Raw genomic sequence first — 25,403 nt, forward strand, 5'->3', positions numbered from 1 at the left:
AGCACCTTTATTTGTCAACTTGGTTTTCATAAGAATGATACATCCCAGATAACAATTGTAGTAGTATTCTCAAATAAGGACACTCATCAGTTTGGATTGAATTTAGGAAATATATTTCTTTCGTCTTTCTTAACATCCTCTCTTCACCACTTTCTGCAGATCATCCTTGCCCATAACAGCTCACACTTACGGAAAAATAAATAAATATTTCCAGGTAACACAGAAATCTGATACTATCCCTGTCATTTCTTTTACAGAATATTGAAACTCCTGCCTTTAAGTCTTCCATAACACTACTTAAACGAGACCTCTCTTAAAGCATTTAGAGTCGATGGAATGGTGTTAGTGGAAGCAAGGAATCAGCATTCTCTAACTCCTTTCACCTAAATGCCTCCAAAAATCACACCTTGTGACAACCAGTAATTCTCATTAAAATGAAGGTATATTAATAAACATTAAAAAACTTTTCATAATTAGTCTGTTTCAGTTATGGCTTCATTTTTTGATTTCTGATCCAATGAAAACATTCATGCAGCACACGAAGACACACAACAGAGCACAAATAAAACTGTTAATACAGGGCCATAACTCCTATTCAAGACTGAGTAAGAGTTCTGGTCCTCTAGCTTTCTTAAATTCTAGGCATTTACCCTTTTCACTGCTGCACATATGACTGCTCAGAAGCACATTCTCATGGTAGCTGAACACTAAAAACCTTTTGTTTAGAGAAAACAACTGAAGAGTTTAACATTCCAAAATAAATTTTATTCCTTTTACTGCAGGAAGCACCACGATGTATCTTAGTCCTTTGTTACAGTAGAGTTTTAACCTGAAAATATAATGCTTATGAGGACAAATTATCAATGCAATTAGTATGTAAAATTAGATTATCCTTTGATTAGTCTACAAATTATCTACTTTTTCTCTGTAACATCTTCAAATAAGACTTTTCTGCAGTTTATATCACAAGCCACAACAAGACAGAATTACAACATAAAAAAGGTATATTTTTAATTTTACAGTGCCATAAAGGAAGCTGCCAAGTATTGACTTTGGAGTCCTGAAAAGCTAACCTGGTAGCAAGTAGTTTTTCAATACACAAGTTGAAACCTTGGTCTCATCAATTTGAGTTTTGACTGTAACCAAGCAAAGGTTTCACCACATGGTAGAGTAAAAAAAAAAAGTAACAAAAATTCAGTATGTGACAAAAGGAACCACTCTTTTCCCAAACCTTTTATTTCTGTGAGATGCATGGTACCTGCTTACTTGCATGGAAAAGAACAGAATTAAAGCCACACCTTAGGATCCAGGATCTTAGGGTAATGCAAACTGTTCATGCCCTAAGACACACACTTTACAACTTGAGTCAGTGCTATGGGCTACAAACCTAAGACACTGATGATGAGGTACTACAGTAGTAGGCCAATGCTTTGGTATAATAAGCCATTGTAAGTTAAGTATCAAAAGCTAAACTGCAGAAGAAAAACAGGGAAGCCAACTGCAATATAGCACAACCAGCAGTAAATAACTGTACAACAGAGGTACGAAACTTCTGGAAACAGGTTTTGCACTGATACTGTAACAGGGATGAAAAACAAGAGTATACATTTTACTAGGATTTCACCTGCATGAAGCTGCAAGAGACAAAACAAACCTCAGGAAATTCATACAGCTTAGGTAAATTAAACAGCAGGACAGAGGGAGGTAGGATGAAAAAGGAAGATAACATTCTTTAAATATTCAGGAAAAAGAAACATTTCTAAATAGGAAAGAACTCCTACATAAGAACATGTCACCTAACAGAGTCCAATACAGAAAATCCATGCCCTTTTGACACAATACTGCACTGTGACTTCAGAAGGAATGAAGAGTCCACAGGAAACAAAGGCCTGCTATGATTTTAAACTCTGAACACTGGATTTTGGATGAGTACAACTCTTAATTAATAAGGATAGTTAAAAAGAAAGGTAGCAGGAATGCTGATGATCCTCACCTCAAAGTCAGGGTTGCTAATAATAGCTTTTCCCAAAGAAATGTAAGTGATGTGCAGGAACAATTCATACAGAATCATTTCAGGACCAGCAAGTGACTCCAGGATATTCTCCAACAGACTTGCCAGTTTTGATACTTCTAATAAAGACAGATTTGTACCTGCTGGTTCAAATAGCAACTGCGAATAACAGAAATTTGGCAGGCTGCTAATATACACATTTGATGGCAAATAATATATTGCGGCACAGTATCTGGAAGCAGTTGCTCTGAAGTCTCTGTTGACTCACAGAACAGTAGCAGAATTAATGAAGTTTTGGGCTGCCCACAGATACTTACGAGCCCGCTAACTATATTTAATTGCATCAGATGAAAGCGTTGTGTGTCACTCTAAAGATCAAAACCTAGAATCTAAGATCTTCAAACAAATAGGCTGGTGGGTTGTTTTAATCAGACACTGAAGAATGTAATAAACCATTTCATAAAAGTAGATCAAAGATATTGGATCAGTTGTTGCCAAACTATTTTTGGGACTGACTATTGATGACAACCAATCAAGAACACAGCCATCATAAAGTGATTTACTCAATTTAACTATGTAAGTTTTTGAGAATTTGATTTAAGAGCCAAAAAAAGGATGCAATGTATTTTTGTGTTAATGAGACACTTCTGGGGAAGAACTCCTGTTAAAAAAGGACTGCAATTTTGAAAAAAAATAATAAAACTTATAAAACCAGGTCAGAGAATAAATGGATGAAGTGTTAAAACAGGGAATAATAAAAACATTGCAAAGCCAACAGAGAAAGCAAGTAGTAATAGTAAAAACCAGGAAGAGTTACCTATTTTTTTTTTTTTTTAATATGTCTACATGCACATAGCTGTGTTTGATCTTTTTTCTGTGTGGTAGTGAGCTCTTAGTGAGGATTGGCACCCACCTTGACTGCACCAAACAAAGAGTGGCAAGTTCCAAAGACAGCATCTTGTGAGTAAACAGTTTTCTCCAGTGCCTCTGACTCGGAAGAATGCGGGTTACCTTGGGCAGCTGCCACGTTCCAATGGATCATGGACTGCGTCCCTCAGCTTTATAGGAAGAAGTGGGAGGTGGTCATACATAAGTCATTGAGGATCACAAACATATCACTGAGCGAGAAAATTAGTTTGGCCATCTCATGAAGGTCTAGAAGGTGCACTGTCTTAGCACGGGAAGTGGTTGTATCTCCTGTAGGCACATGTTAACTATGGACTATCTATCTGTCTACCAGATGGATCACTTAAAGCTTATGGTCTATCGATAAAAGAGCAATTCTGAGTTAGAGAAAGAGTATGTCCTGTTACGGTGGCAGAATATGATGAAAACTATTAATAATCTCCTGAGATGACAATTCATCTTACACCTTTCCTTTTTGCAGTGGAACATGACACTGGGAATTCAAATTTAAAATATTCAAATTTAAAAGTATTCTTGAGGCATGACAAGGATGACTTTCCCACTATATCTATCTACTAGCTAAGTTGGTAATGGCAGAAGCTTTTACAACAAGCTTGAGAAAATCCACAAAATGGGTAAAAGCTTACTAGGAATTTTCTCTGTCTTTCAGGGAAGTATATAGCATGCAGTTAGGAAGTGGCAGGCTGACAGACTCTAGATCTAAGAAGGAATGACTTGACAACATAGGGGTACCAAACTGGGATCAAGTACTCTGACAGAGTAGAAGAGCTGGTGAACTCTTTTTTTTTTTTTTTTTCTTTCCTTCAGAGAGGCAAGTTGGCACTGTTACTCAGTAAAAAATGACCAGTAAAGACATATGATACAACAAATTACAGAGTCTCCAAAACCATCTTTAAGCTGTCTGTTTACAATAATTTCTGCATTTTTCCATTAATCTCTGCAACATAGTATTTCATGTACAGTATAAAAACAAATCAACCCCATATCAGGCATGCAATTCTGTCATTTCAATTTTATCTTTCAGTGGCTGAAGACTGTGTACCTCTGAGCTACATTTAGGACATGTAAAATACATATCAAATAAATAGTTACTTTTAATACAGTAGTAACAAAAAACATGTGAACAGCCTATGGTATGAGGCATGGTAGGCCATTCCCCACATAGCGAACATTCCTTGCAGTGAGCTGTTAAGGTGTTTTCACTATTGGAAAGACCTGCAATAGGCAAACACCAAGAAGAAATTTTAAGTTTTAGTTTCTGTACATTAATAAGCGGTAGCAGATAGATCAGAAATTCAGCAAAGCCATGCCATAAGAGCTCCCTGTTCATGTATTCAAATCCTACCTGACGAACACTTTGTGGCTTGCAAAAAACTGACCTAATTCCTAGAATACGTTCTGTAAGCGTTGCAAATGTTCCCTTCTGAAGAAAAACCAGAAAATTTAGCAGTTCACAAAATTTAAGAAGTCCAGCTCCAAAGTTAATACAACGCTTAATTTTGCAGAAAGATTGCAGTTGACGATTGCTAAATAAATCATAACATCTTTCTTCCAACCATCTTCCACCAACCGTGAAAATAAGATACCATAACTTCTGGTGTTTGCTCAGAGGTTGGTATTTCTCTGTCTGAGATAAGTTATTCTTGTATTGAATATTCAGAATAGCCTGTCCCACAGTTGCATTCTTGGAATAGATAGTGAATCTCCATAATATAAGCCATAAAAATGCTTTTACTTCTGGTTCAAAATGAGCAAACACCCCTGGTTTAAATCCATGAAAACAGCTAGTAAACTGGGACCACACTAGCTGTTCCAGGGCTTTGTTCAGTTCAAGAGCATCAAGTTGACTTATTCTGAGCACTGGATTCACACTCTTTTCATTTCCAATGCTGGAGGCCATTTCTTCACAAAAAAAATTTCTAGGAATAAACACAAACAGATTTTAGTATAATGGAACATTTCCTATTTTTATTCTTATTAAAGATAACAAAGTTGTAATATACCAGCAGTAAACAAGAAATAACAAAAAAGGTTCTTCAGAATGCTATACTAATATGCTACAAGTCTTTTCAGGAAGCTTTACGTTAACGGTATAAAATTTCATCACAAAAGAAGTTATATTGGACTATTTCTCACAAACAGTAACATTTGTATTTGGTTATAGAGAAGTGTTTAACACCTTCCAGATATTTAGAAAACTCCACAGATTTTTCACTGTATAAATAATAAAAAAAAATTTCTGGGCATAACTGTAATATTCAATAGGATCTTTATAGGTCCAAAAAATAGAAGATCAGAAACAAGAATTGTAAGACTATGTGGTGTTTTATGGAGAAACAGGGAAAATGAACATACTAACTAAAATCTAGAAGAGAACAGTGGGGTGGATAGAAATTATTGCCATATGAATACTTCAGCAGCTTCAGCTGAAAGTAAAATCTTAGAAATACTAACAAATTTAAGGATTACATACAGAAATATATGGATGAAAATTAAGGTGGGAATGATAAAACTTGCTAAATAAAGGTAGCTACTTGTTTAGTTTAGAGAAGAATCATTATATGAGATTAAAGAAATATTCAGCATTCAGACATAAATTATCATACAGTACATCACTAAAGCCTGCATATATTTTCTAGAGTCTTTTGACAGGTGTGGGATTGTGCTACTTGTCATATAACAAATTTCCTGGCAAGATGATTAATGTATACTAGCAACTTCAACAAATGTATACTCTTCTTGTTCAAGCATTACAGAGAAAAATAAAAATATTTGTTAAAATATTAACTTGTTTTAAGTGTTATTGTATCTGGAATTCTGTGACTAAGAAAATAAATGCAATAAATTACAAGAGCAAAATAAGGATAACGCCTCAGTAATGCAAAATTGTGGGGTAACTGATTTTTGGTTCCTTTTGTCCACATAAAAACCCAAGTGATTTAGAAGTGGTGTATTTCAGGTAGTATGCAACTTATTTCATTTTCTAAACCCGATTCTTTGCATAACAGACAAGCAAGGGTCAACAGCCTTCTGGAGAAAGTACAGAAGAAGGTACTTCAAATCCTTATAAATGAGAGGAAGACCTGCTATAACACAAGACTGCTTTGAATAAAAGATGCCATATAGGATCCTATATAGGAATGGTTGCTAATGATGCTAAGAATACTAAAAAAAAATCCTCCAAACCAATAACCGTTTGCTGAAACAGAGTGCACCAAAAGTTTTAAAACGCAGTATAAGACATTATTTGTAGCATTCCTACTGTTTTCTATACCTATAATTGGTCGTGTCTGTAAGGAAAATATCAAAGCTAACAGGAAATATGAGATTGTTCTTAATGTATGCTGTACAACAGTAGTTTCCCATTACCTAAGACTGGCTACATGGGTAGGGCATACAATAGCTCCACTCCGTTTCTTTAAACTCCTCCTTCCTCATTAGTAAGCAAAATACGGCTGAAGGTAGTATAAGGCCACCTCCTCCAGGCAAACAGCTATGGGGTTCATTGCATCAACCCACGCTGGCCTGACAAGCCAGTATACAAGGGTATACAAAGGGAGTATACCCAAGCCTGTCTCACTGACACTTCTATCTTTTCTGTAGCAAGCACCAAGGCACAGGAAGTGTGGTTTTGGAAAGCATTATCCAGTATCATTCCAACAACTTACCTCCTCCACTTTGTGATCAAAGGATCAATTCAACCCCTACTGGATCTTGCTTCACCACTCCAAAAACTCCAGCTCCAATGACTATCCACCCTCCTACCCCTCATCTTCTCATCCCACTACCATTTTATGAGCCATAGTCTCTGAAAACCATCTCCTGTGGAACCTGTCACTCTGGTTTAGTGCTATTCACTCATAACCCCTAAAAGTCTAGTGTCTTCTTCACTTCTGGTAACACCTCAGTCCCTTCTACTCATTTCACTCCATTTACTCATTTCACTTACCCTCCTACTACTGTTCTATACAATTCCCAATACACAAAATCCCCTTTCAAAATCCTGAAGTTATTCAAAAGAGACATCTTATCAAACAGCTTCCTTGATCCATCTACTAAGACTATTTTCCATCATCAGTTCAACCATCTTTTCCAGCTGTCTTCCATTATCGCAGGTACTATGAGAAATGGCTGTTGTAGATTTCTCATAAATAAGGTAGGCTAAATCTGTGCAGATTTTTATTTTCCCCAGTATAGCCAGATTACCTAAAGAAACCTCAGCAAGTGAGGAATAGGTCATCAGGAACTTTTCTGAAGCATCAAATACACAGGATTATGATGGATCATGAAATACACAAGAAAACCCATGGATCACTCTAGGCTGGGAGCTGACTGGCAGCATAGCTGCTTTGCAGAAAAGGACTTGGGGATTCTGGTAGGCAGCAAGCTGAACACAAGCCACCAGTGCATCCTTGTGGCAATAAGGCCTACTGGAGTGCATTCGCACACGCACAGCTAGCGGACTAAAGGATGTGCTTATTCCCCTCTACTTGGCATTGGTGAGTCTATACCTGGGATACTACGGTTTGCTTCTTTTCTATCAATAGTACAAAAGAAATGTCAACAAACTGGAAGGAGTCCAGCCACTAATATCATCAGGGAGCCCCAACACTTGATATATGAGGAGAGCTTGAAGGAACTCAGATTGTTCAACTTGAAGATAAGGCAGCTAAGAAGTGATCTAATAGTAATCTTCCACTCCCTAAAGGTTACAGAGAAGATTAAGTCAAACCTTTCTGTAAGATGCAGTGAAAGAAAGAGAGGCAATTGGCTGCAAGTTGCTACATGGGAAATTTCAATTGGACATATGGAAACTGGAACAGTTTGTGTAGAGGGACTGAAATCCCCATCTCTGGCGATTCTTAAAACCTGACCAAATGATGCCCTAAGCTACCTGTTCTAGCACTGAATTTACCCCCAATTTTCACAGGAGGATGGACTAGGTGTCATAAAGATCTCCCCCGGACTTTCCCAAAAATTTGTGCATGTCTTGTCATAGAATCTAATTGATTAGTGACAATACACAGTTTTTCCATATCCATGATCCTTTATGGAACCTTATTTGAAGGAAAACTTCAGTGAACCTGTCAGTGTGGGCTGGAACTTCGTATAGAGAAAATGGGAACCACTTTTGAACCAACAAGTCCAACCACTGTTTGTTAGCCTTCAAAATTTTGCAAAATCCAACAAGTCTCCTTTTTTAAAAAATTAGGATCAACACCATATATACTGTTTAACTGTGACATATTTAATGTCTCTTCCTGAATTACCAACTAGGAACTTCAGTGAACTTTGAAGTCACTTTTATATGGAAAGGAAGAATCTATATGGAAAATGAAGAATCTCAGACAAAAACATAAGCAACTAATAATAAAGATGTACTTCTTTAAAATCCTTTAAATTATGCATATAATATTCCTATGTAAGCAAAGCTTTCTTTTTGATGAACAGTTAGGAAAGCATTCTTAATTTAAGCAATAAAACTGGGCATTGGACTGAAGTTCTTTGTTCCTAAGAACACTGAAAGTTTGCCATAGGCCATGGCTGTTAACCAGACCCTGCAAGTTACTTAAAGATTATATCCATATAGTTTTGATTTTAATATGTAAGCACATTTCAGTGTGTGTACTCCTATGTACAGGTTGAAGTGTTCTGCTATACACTATGCTTACTTCCAAACTGATTTAACGTTTTATTCCACTTACAGGGTAGCTACTTCCTCCCTGTAGACAAACATTAAAAGGGAAAGTTTGAAATCTGTATTTTCCTATGAAAAATGTCTGCAAATGTCCTAATGATTTGGATAACAGCAACTGTTTCTTTGAGAGAAGAGGCCTAAATTCTAATCACTCTTTATTTTGCTACAGTAGGGAATTGTCATTATATTCTTTATCTATGGTGTCCATTTTTTCAAGTGATAATAAATAAAGAATAAATAAATTATAATAAATAAAGTTTTACCTTTTAAAATTACCTCCTCTATACAAAATCCTTTCAGAAATGTGTTAGAATTCTCAGTTTGTACTGTTTTCACAAATAGTGGTCCTACAGTAGGAATAAATGAGAAATATTCTGGTTTAAAACTCTATCATAAACACGGCCTGTAACTGTCAAGACATTTAACTTGTACTTTTTAAATGTTATTTTTGCATTCTACATTCTGCTGAGCTGCACAGACTATAAAGAGAATGTTGTCTTCCCTCCATGTTTCTGCATTAAATTCTATTTGTCATGTCCCTACTGTTTTAACTCTCTTATTTGGTCTATTTTAAATTATTTAAAATTTAAGAACTCAGAACTGTAGACCCAGTAAGGAAAGAGACAAATATCAATGCTCAGTTAAGGATGCCATCAGCTTATATGATCAGAATTGAACAGTTAAAAATCAGGTGAAGATACATAATAAACTCTATGTGTGATTAACTTGTTAAATAAATACACTTTAAGACAAAACACTAAAGAATACTACTTGAAAGGTTCTCCCTTGATTTTACACTGTCACAGATATTGCATAGAAAAAAAAAAATTGCCTCCCAGAAAAAAAAGCCCAGAGAACACTTCTTTCTTAAATAACCTATAGTTTGTCTGGCTTTTTTAAACTAAACAAATGAACAATCCCACTTGTACAGTACACTGTGCAACAACAAAAAAATAATTATTGTATATCACCAGGGAAAGAAGAATTTTTTCTGGTATATGTTAGTGCTGTTATTGAGCACTGTACAAATTATGAATGAATATATTTTATTTGGAAACATGTTATTGACAGAAATCTATCAATAGTAATGTGAGTATTGTCAACAGCCTGTCAATATTAATGTAATTATGATTAAGGGGATAACATGGATTTTAGCTATAATACCAAGTAACATCTCCTGCATTGCTGCTATCAATATAAGCATTATTATTGACCTGTGTTGGGACTATCAGTATGAGATGTATTACCATCAGGCATATTTGTCAATGCATTCTGCCCACAGAAATTCTACATTTAAATTTACAGGTCTGTAAACTTCGCCTGCAGAAATATACAAATCCAAGTAACCTCTAGGGTGCCATTTTTTCCACAGGGCTATTCCACTGGGGATGAGTAATCAAGGGGTTTCTACTGTCTCAGTGCTACTGCAATTGCATTCCCTGTTTTTCTAGCATAATCATTAGAAGACAGACAGACATATGCTATATGTAGAAGCTTCAAAATATTTTTAAGTATGATTTGTCAAAATACTTCTTGGGAAGCCAATTAAAAATATATTTTATTAAGTCAAAAATGAACTTTGTTCCTTATGGCTCTAACTTAAAATTGCATTTAGGATGCAAGAAGTAGGACCTCCATTCACTTCACCAAGTTCATGATTTAACTATTTTTGATAATCTCTTCTGTGCAGCCAAAACACGTAGTCTGAGCACTGTACTCATGCAGAGACGGAATGGACCACAAGAGACCACCGAACCCTAACTCAGCATGAACACAGGCTCAAAATATCTTGACAGATGCTTAACTACCACGAAAGCTGATTCCACACTTTCTCTAGGTAGTCTGTTCCAGTTTTTTCTCATATTCAATCCAAAGCATCCTTATCACAAATAAAGATGGTTTTCATTCCACAGGAGAAAACAGTAACAACAATTGAGAAGAATTTCCAGTTTGTCTGCATCTTCTCAAGATAAAAAAAATGGTGAGGGGACCAACTATATATAGAAGATTTGCCAAACTAGATAACATCCTCTTTCCTACAACATGCCTGGTATGATCCTCCAGAAAAAAATTTCTTTATTTTTTTTTCAGCAGCATAGTTAGCATTTACCTTGAGGTCTACTATATCTTCAGATCTTTTTCTGTCTGAATAATTATTTCCTGTCTGAATAATTATTTCCTGTTTTGTATTAATGTATTTGAGTTTTTCCTCTTAAGTGCAGTGCTTCACACTTGCCTGCATTGCTTTTCATCTTGTTGATTTCAGAGATTCTCTCCAAATTCATCAAGAATATTTTGGATTCAGAACTTATGTTCAAAACAAAGAAAAAACCCCCAAAACTTTCAACCCCTCTTCTGCTTAGTATCATCAGTAACTTTTATAAGTGTGTGTTATCTTCGATCATCCAACTCATTAATGCCTTTACATCTTGACAAGGTACTATAGATAATTACTCTGTAAAGGCAATTTTTCAACTTGATGCTGATAATATCAGCATCTAATGGAGATAGTATCGATATTACATTTCCCTAGCTTGCTTATGTAGGGAAAAAGACTTTATTAAAATCAAGCTGTATTGTACCTAAAGTTTTCCTCTTACTTACTAGCTTGTCGTCCTTTCCAAGAAGAGAAACAGATTGAGGTTTCTTATGAACAGGTCACGTCAAACCATATTGGCTGTTTTACAATCTCTCTTCTGTGTATTTTTAGATACAAATTAATTGCTAAACTATTTACTCCTGAATCTTTATTTGGAATTGAAACTGAGAGCTCCAATAATTCTCTCAACAAAAGAATAGACACAAAACCACACACATACAAACACATTTTGTTGGCTATTTTCACCCTCTGGGACATTAAACAAATAAATAAATAAAATAAAATATATAAAATCAGTGGTGCCTAATTCCTCAATCATTCTAGGATGAATTTTATTAGGATTTGCCACTTGAGCACATCTATATTAAGATTCCTTAGGCTATTCTTTCTGTGCTTTGGTTCCACTCTTATTTCCTGTCTAAGATTAATTTTATGAAGTAGCAGGTCACAATATATCTCTTTTATAAAGTATGAAGTAAAGAATCAGCCTTTGAAAATCTGTTACTTGTTCTCCTTTCTTATTTAGTAACAGATCTAGGTAATGGACCTATCCCTTTGTGCCTCCTCTTACTTAGATTTTTGGACCCTTTCATTGATTCTTTTCTTGTGCTTTGTAAATTGAAACTTATTTAATTCTTTAGAGTCACTAATTTTATTCTTACATTCTTATGCTATTCCTTTACATTCATCCCTAATTGTGTTGCATTATTTTTGCCTGGACCACTCTCTTTTGATTTCCAGGCCACTGAAGAATTCCTGATACCTAAAGTCTCTTTAACATTCATTATTATTTTATTATTATAAACTATCTCAACACAAAGAAACAACAGGACATGCACAAAAGAGAACAGATTTTTTTTTTTTTTGCCTTTTCAACAGACTAGATTCTGCCAAGCCCCAGCATTCAGATCTATGGCCCAGGCAGGGGGAAGTAGTTTGTGGTGGACATGCTAGCAATCATACCCGCTCTAGAGAAAATATCACTAACACACAGTTCCTCTTTACTTCAGGAGCTACAATGCATTCAGTATTTTGCATTCAGTGTTGTCATACCGGGTGTGTGAGAGAGAGCAAGCAAGCCTTACCTTTGATCTACTATCCCTCCTTTTATGTTCACAGAGTTAGGACATCAACAGATAGCAATGAAAACTATATTTCCACCCATCACAAGAATGCTGAGATTTTTTTTTATGTGAGGTGGGGTTTTTTTTTAGTTGTTTTTGTGTTTGTGGATTTTTTGTGAATATGTATTCCACTTAACTGTTCTTTTCAGTTACTCTCAATAGCAGAGAATATTTTGGATGTCAATTTGAAATCAATAAACTTTAAAGATAAGAAGTCAAATGATATGTAACCAGTTAATTTTAAAATCTTCCTTTACATCAACTCTTATAATAAAACACAGAACCTGGACCCCAGCTGCTCAAAATCTCATGTTTTACCATTAATTCTTATCTCTTTCTTGCTCATCAAGTGTAGAGAGAAATATCCTCAGATCAAAGTTTAATTGGGAGCCCCAACTGTGTTGTCTCTTAATCACTGTAAAATTAACTTATCACTGTATCATTACCTCAAATAACCTTACAAAAGATTGATCTTGTATTACCATCTGGATTTCTATATACTTCAGCTAAATACCTATCATTTTGTAAAGAACATAAACTGATTCTTAAACCATTTGGAATAACTATTAACACTAATTGAAAAAACAGTTATATACTGCAATCACAGAAAATATTATTTATTTCTTCTTTTCCTGGGAAGCAGGACTATTTTTCAAAACAGACAAAGTAAAGGAAAACACTGAATGACTTGACTGTGTAACAAGTAAATTCAACAGATGAAATTAAGATTTTCACTAAGGACACTGAGGGAGCAACTAGTAACAAATCCCAGAATCCTGAATGCTACAGTTACATTTAATGTCAGAAGACCAAGCACAAGACAAAGATACATTCAAATCATAGGTTGCTTTTCCAATTTTAACTCGGTAAACTTCAGTTTCATAAAATGGGATACAAGAGATTAGCCACTGCTGAATGCCTGGAGACAGCAAGAAAACATAATGATAGCTCATTAATTTATCTTCCATAAACTACCTGCTGAAGTCAAAATATTAGGGCTTTAAGTTACAAAACCAAAACCAGCTGAGAAGAGCCAGAATTGATACAACAGTACGGAAGAGCAGGAGGAAAGTGCTGCACTGTTAGAAGCTGTACATCAGTCATTTCTGTCAGTATTTGATGGAAACTGAAAATCCTGTGTCAATGTAATACATGCGCGCAATGAATACAAGCAACCAAGACTATTATTGGCCCCCATTAAAGATACTGAATGCTAAGAGCTCCCACTGACTTCAGAAAAATTGGTGATCAGTCAGCACTCTTAAAAGACAGATTATTAGATGCAAACAACTAGATCTGATAGGCTAATTACTGGATAACTAATATTTACGATACTACCTTTCAAAATTTGTGATGTTAAATTTAAGGCTACAAAAGCTCAAAATACATTTGTATTCCCCATAGCATAAAGGCCATAGATAGAATCATCATACCAACTTTTTGAATATGGCCCTAGTTTTCATTTATTAGAATAAATAGGAAGATAAGCATGTAACAAGTCATATGTTCAATCACTATTCTTCTTTGTCCCATATCCCATTCCTTTTCTTTCCTCATCGTATTTGCTCATTTTGTCATCCCTCTCCTTAGTATGTCAAATTGCAAACTCATCTCTATAAGGGGATGTGTCAATTCCACTTGTAAATTCCCATTCTCTCCTGTACTAAATGAAATCTAGCTGTTGTTCCTTTTAATTAAATCAGTGATAAAAGAACCCAAAAGCTCAACAACACAAAACTGCATCATAACTTGAGGCTTTCCAAAAAAACGTGGTTCAAAAAATCCCTTGAACACTGAGATGAAGAGCCAAAATATATGCCCAATATGCAATATTGACTCTCTTTCTTTGGAACTAGGTAACGGGAATTATCTGGAGACATGCCTTACATTTACTGATGCTAAATCAAAATGGTGGAGGGTTTGCTTGGAGCAGTTTGACAGTTGAGATTGTGATGGTTAACTAGGAAGGAACAGCCCCTTGCAAGGAAGGGGCAACATCTCTGACTAAACCAGTATCAGGAAGTATAAGCACACAAGGAAGATAAAGATCCCTTGTACTACAAATGTAGGTCTCAACTGTTGATGATCACATCAGCAGATGACAGGGAGACCCTTGCGTTTGAAGAGATTTTGGTTATGATAAGGATATGAGGTTCGGGTATAAGGATGGATAACTGAAAGTTATATTGCATTGCATGTGTAAAAGTGAAAAGGATGTAAAGCTTAGATGTGCCATCCTTTGTGTTAAGCAGGTGAAACACTGCACTGTGGCAGAGGTATGCAGTTCCTTTTCAGAATGGTTCAAAGACAAAACATGAATGCATGGTTGTGAGCACATTGTGGGCAGTTATAGCCATAACTCTTCATTTGCTGGTTACTGTTACTTACCTGAAAAGTTGATCTTATGCCTCACGACATATGTAATATCTGCTTTTCCCTGTTTCACTCACATAGCCTTATTTGTCAAGCACGCTGTCAATCCCAATTTTATGCATCTTTTCTATGCCCCTCCTTACCTTTCTTCCATTTGAATCTACCTAAAAAAAAGAGAAGTCATCTAACTTAAATTCCCATTTCACAGCTCTGTGTTTCTGTTCTGCTCCTACCTGTCTGATCCATATGAATGGATCATCAGATATGTATAGAGATGCCAGGATGAAGATTGAGAAGATACATAGAAGGGATTCAGAAGCAATGCCTGTTCTATATACTCAGATGCAATTTACCACAGATGACAGAACCCCAGAATTTTACATTAAACACCTTAGTGTCAAAATTTGTGAAACACGGTCATTACCCAGATTTTATTCCAACTTCCTTCCATTTTACATACATATGCATACCAACTGCACAGTCATGAATATTCAGCGATATGCAAGTGTAACAATGCTGATCCAAGTACTGCAATGCAGGAACATAACATCCTTTAACCTTTTATTAGAAATACTTATTAGATTTCTACTTATTAGAAAGGTAAAATCTGTCCTAAATGCATAGCTAACTCATAATTAACCTCTGTCCACATCTGTACCAAAAGGAACTCATAATTAACCTCTGTCCACATCTGTACCAAAAGGAGTATGGTATGGTATGTATGTAAAAACAATGTTGTTACAGACTGTATATATTTATGGTATGTTAAAGCCAAGAAGGCCCTGCATCAACAAAAAGACAAGCCTGTTCACTCTCAGTTTTAAGTTTTGGCCTTGTATTATATGGCATAACTTATGAATAATTGCATCTAATTATAATCAAGAACTCTCAACTGGTGGAAGGATAAAGAACACTACTTTACCTGACATGTGCGTCTCATTTTTTAGGCTTGTGTTCTATAGAAACATAAGCTGATGTAATTTCTGACAGCTACAGTCACTCCCTCCCATCTTCCTTCAACTGTGTATTGCCACCTTTTCTTACAGACTAGTGCCAATACTCATTTGACCCTCTACTGAACTGTTCCTGTATGTTAAACTGGCAGAAAACAAACCTGTTTAAATTTATTTTTCTGCAGATTTAGCACACAAACAGGTCAGCACAGCATCAGGTAAGACATGTGCAGTACCAGTAAGAAGAACATCGGGGCCAGGAAAAACCAGTAGCAAAGAAACTGGCTGCCTTTGAATCTCAGCACCATACTCTTACATCCGCCACCAGTCAACAGCAAGATAGAAAATCAAGTCTTTCATTTTACTAGAAGAACTGTTCTGACGGTCTTCAAACCTGACATACTGAATGTGCAAGGATAATACCACAGCACTGCAAATACAAATAATGAAACTTTTTGCTGCCTTTCAAAAATGAGAAGAAAAAAAGAAGAATTATTTGTACAAGTCCACTGTAGGACTCATGCAGACTTGCAGGTGAGAGGCTACTCTGTTTAAACAAGTAACACTATGCGATTCCTCCCCACTCTTACCTTTTTGATATGATTGTACTTTGAAATGTTTGGCATACACAGTGACTAATAGGGATGCTGGGAAAATTAGATGTGCTCAGTGTCCCCAAATCTTGACAGTTTTATTACTTGGTAATTATTGTAACTTTAAGCACACGAGGGAAGACTGATATGCTTTCACCACACTCTCTTCAATCCTGTAACTTCATTAGCATTTTAGAATCCACTGGCACAGTTGCACACACATATTACAAGTAACAGTTTGGAAGAGGGATAATAATTTCCTTACTAGGCAGCCTGAGCTGTACACTGTGACATCTTCTACAATCCTACTGCAATTCCAACGTGAATTCCCCTTCATGATTTAGTTATGCCCCACAGCGTCATGGACTTATATTAATTTTCTTTCCAGGAAACGTTCCTTTCTCCTTGCCAGCCCCCTCTTGTGATATCTCCTGTCAGCTCCTCTGCTTATAGAATTAACTATATTATTTTTTAATAGTATTATTTTTGAATGTATTTTTCAAGTTTTCTTAGAATTTAAATTTGGATTATTTCCTTTCTTTTCCAACCCCACTGCCAATATTAGCAAAAACAGAGATGGTAGAGATGAGTAGTGTCAGAGACAGCATTTTTAGAGAGGTTGTTCCCAGGCAGCTACTGATACAAACAGAATGAATATTAGGAGTGATCAACTCTCTTCTAAAGGCCAAAAACCTACACAGGCCCTCTCTTGCAGGGAAAGGAAGAAGTGCCCAGACCCAGTCAGAGTCAACCTTGAATCAAGAGTTGCACCACTGCCATAATTCCTCTCTCTTCCCATATCACGTATTTGTCCTCTTTTTCCTCCATCTCAAAGTTTATTTCTCTTAATTTTTACCCTTTCTTCCTCTGAAAAATCTGCATTTAGTTTCCTTTTGAAAACACTCCAAAACAATCTCAGACTTCCAAATTTATTGCATTCTACCTCCAAACCAAAAAGAACCTACCACCATCTCCGAGACAGGCACATTACAAAGAAAGAACATCCTTGCTGTTCTCCTTCTCCTGAAGATTTTTGTAAAGTTTAGATATGAACTAACAATGCTTGTAGATGTAGGTCAGATGCACGGCTGCAGGAACCATTTAGCTCATCTGAGAAGCTGCAGGACAGAGAGCCTGCTACCTTCTCTGTCCATGTACAGCACAATCTGACTCATGAGCCTGCTGCTTTTTAGCAGAACACACTTTTTTTTATTTGCTGCTTTTAACTTTACTACTCAAAGAGTACAGGGAGTGCTGTGGAGTAGCTGGTATTGAGAGCATACTACTTAGTTAAAATGAGAGTTGTAGCATCACACCTTTCTCTTCCTCCTTCACTGGTGTATGTGAAAAAGTATATATTATATTACGTCTCAAAAGGAAACACCCCTCCCCCCTAAAAAAACCACCAAAACCAAACAAACAACAAAACCCCCAAAACAGCATAAGCAGCCTGCTTGAAAACACCATACTGAAGTAACCTTCTGCTGCAGTCCAAGAGATGTAACAAGTTGTAGGGGCTGTCATCATTAACTGCAGCAGCAACACAGTGAGTTTGAGTCTATTCCCATTTTCAGTCGTACACAACTTACCATCATTTAGGTTGGAAATTTCAATTCACTCTCTACATGCTCTAAAAAATTGTGTGAATTCAGATGTTGTTCCTGGAAAGTTAACATTTGGAAACCAGACCTTGCTAGGGAGAAATTTACATTAGGGTATTCTAGTGAAAGTCTGATTTTAATTGGTGAAATCATCATCTAACTGCACACATTACATACAAGTACAAATACACCCTTTCCATATTTTGTATCTTATGAGTTGTTCAGCTTAGTATATAATAAACATATGTATAAGGCTAATATATTTGTAGAGAGTTAAGTGTACCTATGACATGAAGGACCAACAGACACTTTACAATATTTATAGCATGGAGTTGGTTGTGATTTAAAGAAGAAATATACCTCTCTTGAAGCTTGTTGGCAAAGGAGTCTTTCTTTGCAGTCATTCTAAAGGAGTACAGAGCAGTTTCCCTCTCTGAATTTCCTAAAGTATGTGTGTGAAAGTCCACTGGTGGGATGCTAAATACTGCTTGTGTACTTACTGCAAGCTAAGGACAAAAATAAAAAAAAAGAGAAAACTTCAAAGTTGACTGTTACCCTCTCTCTTTTTATTCTTTATAAATGTGGTAACAGGGACAAGTAGAAAGGGATCAGTGTGTTTATTATAAGTTTACAAAGTCCAATCCCCACTTGCTCAAGCAGGGCCATCTGGAGCCAGTTGCCCAGGACCATGTCCAGACGGCTTTTGAATATCTCCAAGGATGGAGACTCCACAGCCTCTCTGGGCAACCTGTGCCAGCGCTCGGTCACCCTCACAGTGAAAAAGCGTTTCCTGATGTTTAGGCAGAGCTTCCTGCGTTTCAGTGTATGCCCGCTGCCTCTTGTCCTGTCACTGAGCACCACTGAAAAGAGCCTGGCTCCATCCTCTTTGCACCCTCCTTTCAGGTATTTATAGACATCAATAAGATCCCCCCTGAGCCTTCTCTTCTCCAGGCTGAACAGTCCCAGCTCTCTCAGCCTTTCCTCACAGGAGTCATGCTCCAGTGCCTTAATCATATTTGTGGACCTTTGTTGGACTTTCCAGTATGTCCAAGCCTCCCCTATACTGGGGAGCCCAGAACTGGACACAGTACTCCAGATGCGGCCTCACCTCTGCTGAGGAGAGCGAGAGGATCCTCGACCACCTCCCTTGACCTGCTGGCAACACTCCTCCTAAAGCAGCCCAGGATACCATCAGTCTTCTTTGCCACAAGGGCACATTGCAGGCACATCTTGAACTCGGTGTCCACCAGGACCCCCAGGGCCTTTTCTGCAAACTTGCTTTCCAGATGGTTGCCACCCAGCAGATACCAGGGTATGGGGCTGATCCTCCCCAGGTGCAGGACTTTGCACTTAACCTTCTTGAACTTCACAAGGTTCCTGACAGCCCACTTCTCCAGCCTGTCAAGGTCCCTCCGGATGGCAGCATGACCCTCTGACCTATCAGCCACTCCTCCCAGTTTTGTGTCATCAGCAAACTTGCTGAGGGTACACTCTGCCCCATCATCCAGATTATGAACAAAGATGTTAAATGGGATGGGACTCGATATTGACCCCTGGGGTACATTGCTAGTTACTGGCCTCCAACTAGACTTTGCACCATTGATCACCACCCCCTCGCCCCACTGTTCAGCAAGTTTTATATTGACCTCACTGTCTGCTCACCCAGCCCATTCTTCATCAGCTTCTCTATGAGGATGTCACAGGAGGCAGTGCTGAAAGCCTTACTGAAACAATATTTACTGCCTCCCCTTGTCTACCAAGCCAGTCATTTCATCGTAGAAAGTTATCAGGTTGGTCAAGCATAACTTCCCCTTGGTGAATCCATGATGACTACTCCTGATCACTTTCTTGTCTTTAATGTGCCTGGTAATGGTTTCCAGGATTAGCTGCTCCATCACCTTCCATCCTTCTCACGGATCAAGGTGAGGCTGATCAGCCTGTAGTTCCCTGGGTACTCCTTCTCACCCTTTTGAAGACAGAAGTGACATTGGCTTTCCTCCAGTCTTCAGGCACTTCTCCTAATCTCCATGATCAATCAAATATTATCAAGATCATCCTCACAGCAGTATCAGTCGGCTCCCCCAGCACCCATGGCTGCATCCCACCAGTGCCCAGAGCCTTATATATGTCCAGGTTACTGAAGTATTCTCTGACCTAAGCCTCTTCCACCAAGTGTACATCTTCCCTGCTCCAGACTTTCCCCTGGATTCTATGATTCCTGAAGGTCTTTGCTAGTAGACAGAGGTGAATAAGGCCTTCAGCCTTTCCCACGTCCTGTGTCACCAGAGCCCCTGTCCCATTCAGCAGTAAGCCCACACTTTCCCTAGTCATCCTTCCGTCACTGATGTATTTACAGAAGCACTTCTTGTTGTCTTTGACATCCCTCACCAGATTCAACTCCAGGCAGGCTTTGACTTTCCTAATCACATCTCTGCATGCTCAGACACTGCCTCTATATTCTTCCCAGATTACCTGTCCCTGCTTCTGCATACTTCCTTTTTATGTGTGAGTTTTGTGATGGGCTCCTTTTTCATCCATGCAGGGCTGCTGGCATTTTTGCCTGACTTACTACTCGTCGGGATGGACCGCTCTTGAGCTCCGAGATGATCCTTGAATATCACCAGCTTTCCTGCACCCTTCCAGGGCCTTATTCCATGGGACTCTTCCAAGCAGATCACCGAACAGGCCAGAGTCTGCTCTCCTGATGTCCAGGGCTGCGATCTTGCTTTCTAATACTTAAACTAGGCTCTCAGAGAAAGCAGGCACTAATATCAGTAACCAACTGAATAAGAAATAGATTACATTAGCTTCTGCCACGGACCATACGCTTAAAGGAGACATGAGCTAAACTGGAACAAACATGCTGAACTTCTTTTTTAATAAAGTATTATCTAGAAAGTCTTCAAAAAAACTCTCTGCTCAAATACCATTAAATATCTAAAAAGTTTTAGAAGTCAGATATTAAAAATAATGTAATATATCTTATTCTTCAGTTAGACTGATGTTAATCCAGAACGAGCTTATTGGTAATATATGAGGAACATTTCTTATTAAATACAGTGCTATCTTTCAATTCAAAAACTTATTCATATTTGTTTCTTCTTATTATTATTATTATCTTATTTTTCTTCTTGTTATTAGAGCACATCATGTTTGCAAGCTAATTTAAGGAAGTCGTATTTATGCCTAAAACTTATCAGTTAGCGATAGCCGGACATAATTTTTTTTTTTTTTTAAATCTTCTTGATTTGTGTTCTCACTGAATAAACATAGAAATTGCAAGTGCAACAATGCTGTGGGATTTTTTTTTTTTTTAAACAGTGGGCCATTATAACCAATATAGAAATAAAGCACATAGGTAATAAGGTACTTACATTACAATATCAAATTGTTGACTGCTTTGTCTACTGTTTAATTTACTACTAGTTTTCCTTCAGATATCTGTTCATCTCCTCTGCGCTTTCTTCCTCCCTACTCTCTCTGAACCTCATAGCTTCGAAATGAATTTCATATGTTTAGAAAAACAGGAAGAGGACAGACATTCCCACTCTCTCCCATTTTGAATACATAATTAAATGGGGTTTTTTTCCTGACAGACCATGTACTTCATTACTATATCCAGGTATACATTAATACTGCATTCAGACATCACTCCCTAGCCCTTGAAGAGTCATTCGTTTTACAATATATTTTTTGGTATTGATAGTATATAGCTGTAAACTTGTTTCCTTCCTTCCCAAATATTCTCCGGGTAGCAGTCTTTAGCAATTTTCAGAACTGTCACTTTAAAAGACTACAGAAGATTAAACACAAGAAAAGATCAAATGTCTTTCTTGGCTTGCACCACAGCACTTGATGTCAAAGCACAAATGGAGGTCCTTGGATTAGTAACAGTGTCAGAAACCATCAGAGTATAGAAATTACCTTTCCCATTCTATTCTATGAAGTGTCTGACAAAGTCTTTATATGCTATCAATATCTGTTTGCAAGTTTTAATTGAGTTTTATTTAGTCCATCACAAGAACATTTGCTTCCTACATGTCCTGAATCACAGTAAGTATCAAAACCTTTCTGTGAGTCACTACTTTCTCTAATAAAAGAAATGATACCTACAGTCTCGGGATGCGGGAATAATAAAGTAATCTAATAGCAGAGAAACACACAGAGCTCTCAAACAAACAAACAAAATTATCTCCCAAATCTAAACATCCTCCTTGCACAAAACAGACATTCCATATATCTAGCTTAATCCTTAATAATCTGCCAACATGAACTGGGGGATACCATTCCAGTTACCTGATAGCCTTTTAATCAGTAGATGGATTTATAATGCATCTGAAGGCCCATTACCTGAGAAATTAAACTTTTCAAAAATAAATTTAGAGGATGATATTTTATATGCTTGTATTGCTGCACTAAGAGTTCTAAGGGTAGCTATGAGAGTCTTAAGCATGAGCTGATTCAAATATATGTAAGTTCACCACTATTACTTTACGGTTTTCAACATGAGTAAAAGATACTTTCTCATTCATTCAGAGAAATGTCTAATTTTAATTATTTACTCAATATAATTGAGTAAATAATTAGACATTTATCTGAATGAAACATTAAAAGTTTCACTAAAGCTTTAATGGGAAGTGATTTTCTTCATTTGGTAAAAAGGATTATCTCAACAAATAAAAACCCACAAGTTTGAACCAAGGCAGGCCTAGACGTTAAAAAGACTTACAAATTGAGGCAAAACTCTAAGCAAAGAGTTATTTCAGCTGCCTTGTCCCAGATTAATGCAATTTCAGTATGCTCTGTATTCAATATACGTACTCAATTCTTACTTTAAAAAATGTAAATATATACACATAACATTGTTTTAATAAAAAATATATAAAAATTGTTACTTATAAAAATACCCAAACACCCCACCTCTTTCCCCCTGCCACAGTACAATCCAGATTGGTAGGCAAGAAAGAGGATGTAAACATAAGATGCTTGCAAAACCTTCATACACAATAGCTTTAAATGTATTCCACTTTCCAATTCACTGACGCTATCAATTCCTTAACAATATAGAGAAGACTATAAGCATCATGGTAATTAAAGTGTAAATGCATAAGCTATTAAAATATTAAGATTTTTTAAACAGAAAATAATAATGCTGCTTTCCAAAGAATATGTTTGCACAGGCAGACTTCTGACAATTTTTAGCAATAAAAGTAATATGTAATTTACCCAAAAGAAGACAAATTATTTTCAAAACTACACTGCAGTGTATAGGACAGCAAAATATTGGAAGGATTTTCTTTACAGAAAACTGAAATTAGTTTGAACTAGCCTGAGTTCAAACTGAACTAGTTTGAACATGGTGTAATGTCACATGCACAGCACTGTCTTTTCTCCACATACATCACCAGAGATACAAATGGTGAGCTATTCTCTCCAAAGAAAGGGTTCATGGAGAATATAACTTTTTAATTCCAAAAAAGTATTCTTACTAGCAACTAGTGCTAGAGCACTAGCAACCACAGTAGGTGTTCCAATACTGACATGAACATCTATTTCCATAGCAAATTCCAGAAGAATTAAAATATAAGTGTCCCTCCACTATTCTTGACATTATGTGCCCTACTGCTCTATTCCATTTCTATTAAAAAAAAAAAAAGAAGAAAAAAAGCCTTTTTAAAGAGGCTATATATCTTATAGTTGTGAAGTTATCCCTCTAACTCTAGATCAGGTAACAGAAATGGATGACTTTGTGCAGTATGAACAAACTTAAACAAAATAATGCAGAGGTGTGAATTGTTACTTTCTTTAGTAGTTTATTTGCTACTCTAATTCATGTCCCAGCAATTATAATTTTAGCTGTTTTTCTACTAATCACTTCATTAGATAAACTAGTGATGATGGACATCCAGGAAGTGAAAAACAAACTGCTAATGAGTAGAAACTGAAGCATAAAGAGGAGAAAAAGTTTGTAGAAGAAAGCACTGATAAAATAGATCATAATAAAGAATAAAGATAGTAATAGTCTTAAAGTGAACACTTTATCAGCAGCTCGTTGCTGAAGTGTGTATTAAGAATAGCTCCAAAGAAGTTAGACAAGAATTCACTAACTTCCAGTAAAATCAAACAAATGGCTAAATATTTTGGAATCAGATTTTACTAGAAACTGGCCATACTTCACCTTTGACCTTGATGAACACTTCCCTCCCACTGACAGGTGAAAGATGATACAAGAAATATACTTAGGGATTGAAAGTAATATACAGTGCTGTGGTTTTCAGTATGGACTATACCATGAGTGGAATTTGTCCCTCTGCCAAAACACGTTGGCCATTCAGACTAAATCTACATTAATTTTGTGGCAAACTAACGGTTTGTTACTTATACTTACAGGCTGCACAAAACTGGATTAACAGAACGTGGAAAGGAGCTACTATCACCTTTAGCAGGCAGTATCTAGAGGAAACCTTGTCACCTATAGCAGGCAGTCATAGGAAAGACCTTTAGAGGTCTATAAATGATTCACTCTCTCAGCTGACATCAGAATAACAATTCAGATTAAAATATCCCTCTGCCAGGCTATTATGCCCGTTGGTCTCTACGGAGCACATTACCGGGTTCCATCCTTTCTTACCTCACACCCTGTGCCCAGCTGGAAACCGTGCAGTCTCTTTGCATACTGAGGCACGCAACAGGAGACAGAACGTGAGTGGGACTCACGAAACTGAGCCGCCCGGAGAGAGCGTGAGCAGAAGCACAAGTTTCTATAAACAGGGCCTGGAGGAGCGTCCGGGCTTGACCCAGAGGCTGCCCCGCCGGCCCCGCAGGCCCGCCGCCGCGCCCCAGCCAGCCGCCCTGAGCCTGCCGGGCCGCGGGAGCTGCCTGGCCGGGCTCCGTCGAGGCCCGCGGCTCCGGCAGCAGCTCCCGCACAGCGGGCGGCGCCGCCCGCCGCAGCCCCGCTCGCCAGGGAGGCCGGCGGCACCCCCGCCTCGTCCCGCCCCGCGCCACGACTGACCTGCGCCGCCGCGGGGACTCTGCAAGGGCACGGGCGCGACGGGCTCTGCCTTGAGCTTCCTAGTGAAGGCCGACGCGGACGGAGCCCCCTCGGGCCGCCCCAGGGCCTCTCCCCTCCGCCACCCGGCTGCCGCCCCCGGCCCGCGGGCACCGTCCCACCAGCAGGCCCCGCCAGGTCATAGAGCCAGCTCCCGCTGCCTAGAGCGGCTCCGGCACGAACAATAGACACCGCCAGTACGCGCCTAGAGTGGCTTTGCAGGAAGTACTCTGGGAGATCGAGATGACGCGCTAGAAGGGCTCCCGGGAAGGCCGCCGTGCCAGGGTGAAGCGCGGGGCTGTTTGACTGACAGGCCAAGAGCAAATCAGTGGCTCGGGATGAGGATGAGGAGCCAATGGGAGAGGCAGGAGGCGGGGCGGCCGAGTGTGGGGGAGAGGGCTGAGGCCGGGTGGGGTCGCGGGCGCCTCTGGGGCTCTGTGAGCAGTCAAGCGTCCCGCTGGGAGCGGAGCTGTGGT

General features: G+C 38.0%; 1 protein-coding gene across 2 annotated transcripts; it reads right to left on the reverse strand.

Moving 5' to 3' along the window:
- Window positions 1-25,178, reverse strand: PEX2 (peroxisomal biogenesis factor 2). Of its 2 annotated transcripts, none has more exons than XM_075494843.1 (2): window positions 24,892-25,178; window positions 1-4,857 (listed from the first exon to the last, which is right to left on the reverse strand). In XM_075494843.1, the coding sequence occupies exon 2, from the start codon at window positions 4,836-4,838 to the stop codon at window positions 3,924-3,926; it is 915 nt and encodes a 304-aa protein (XP_075350958.1). In that variant the 5' UTR covers window positions 4,839-4,857; window positions 24,892-25,178; the 3' UTR covers window positions 1-3,923. The 2 variants fall into 2 exon arrangements, with proteins under 2 accessions (XP_075350958.1, XP_075350957.1); XM_075494842.1 differs by lacking the exon at window positions 24,892-25,178 and adding an exon at window positions 24,511-24,663.
- Between the last annotated feature and the right edge of the window lie 225 nt (window positions 25,179-25,403).

Source organism: Mycteria americana, chromosome 2, assembly GCF_035582795.1.
Source record: "Mycteria americana isolate JAX WOST 10 ecotype Jacksonville Zoo and Gardens chromosome 2, USCA_MyAme_1.0, whole genome shotgun sequence".
In the NCBI taxonomy this organism is placed as follows: domain Eukaryota; kingdom Metazoa; phylum Chordata; class Aves; order Ciconiiformes; family Ciconiidae; genus Mycteria; species Mycteria americana.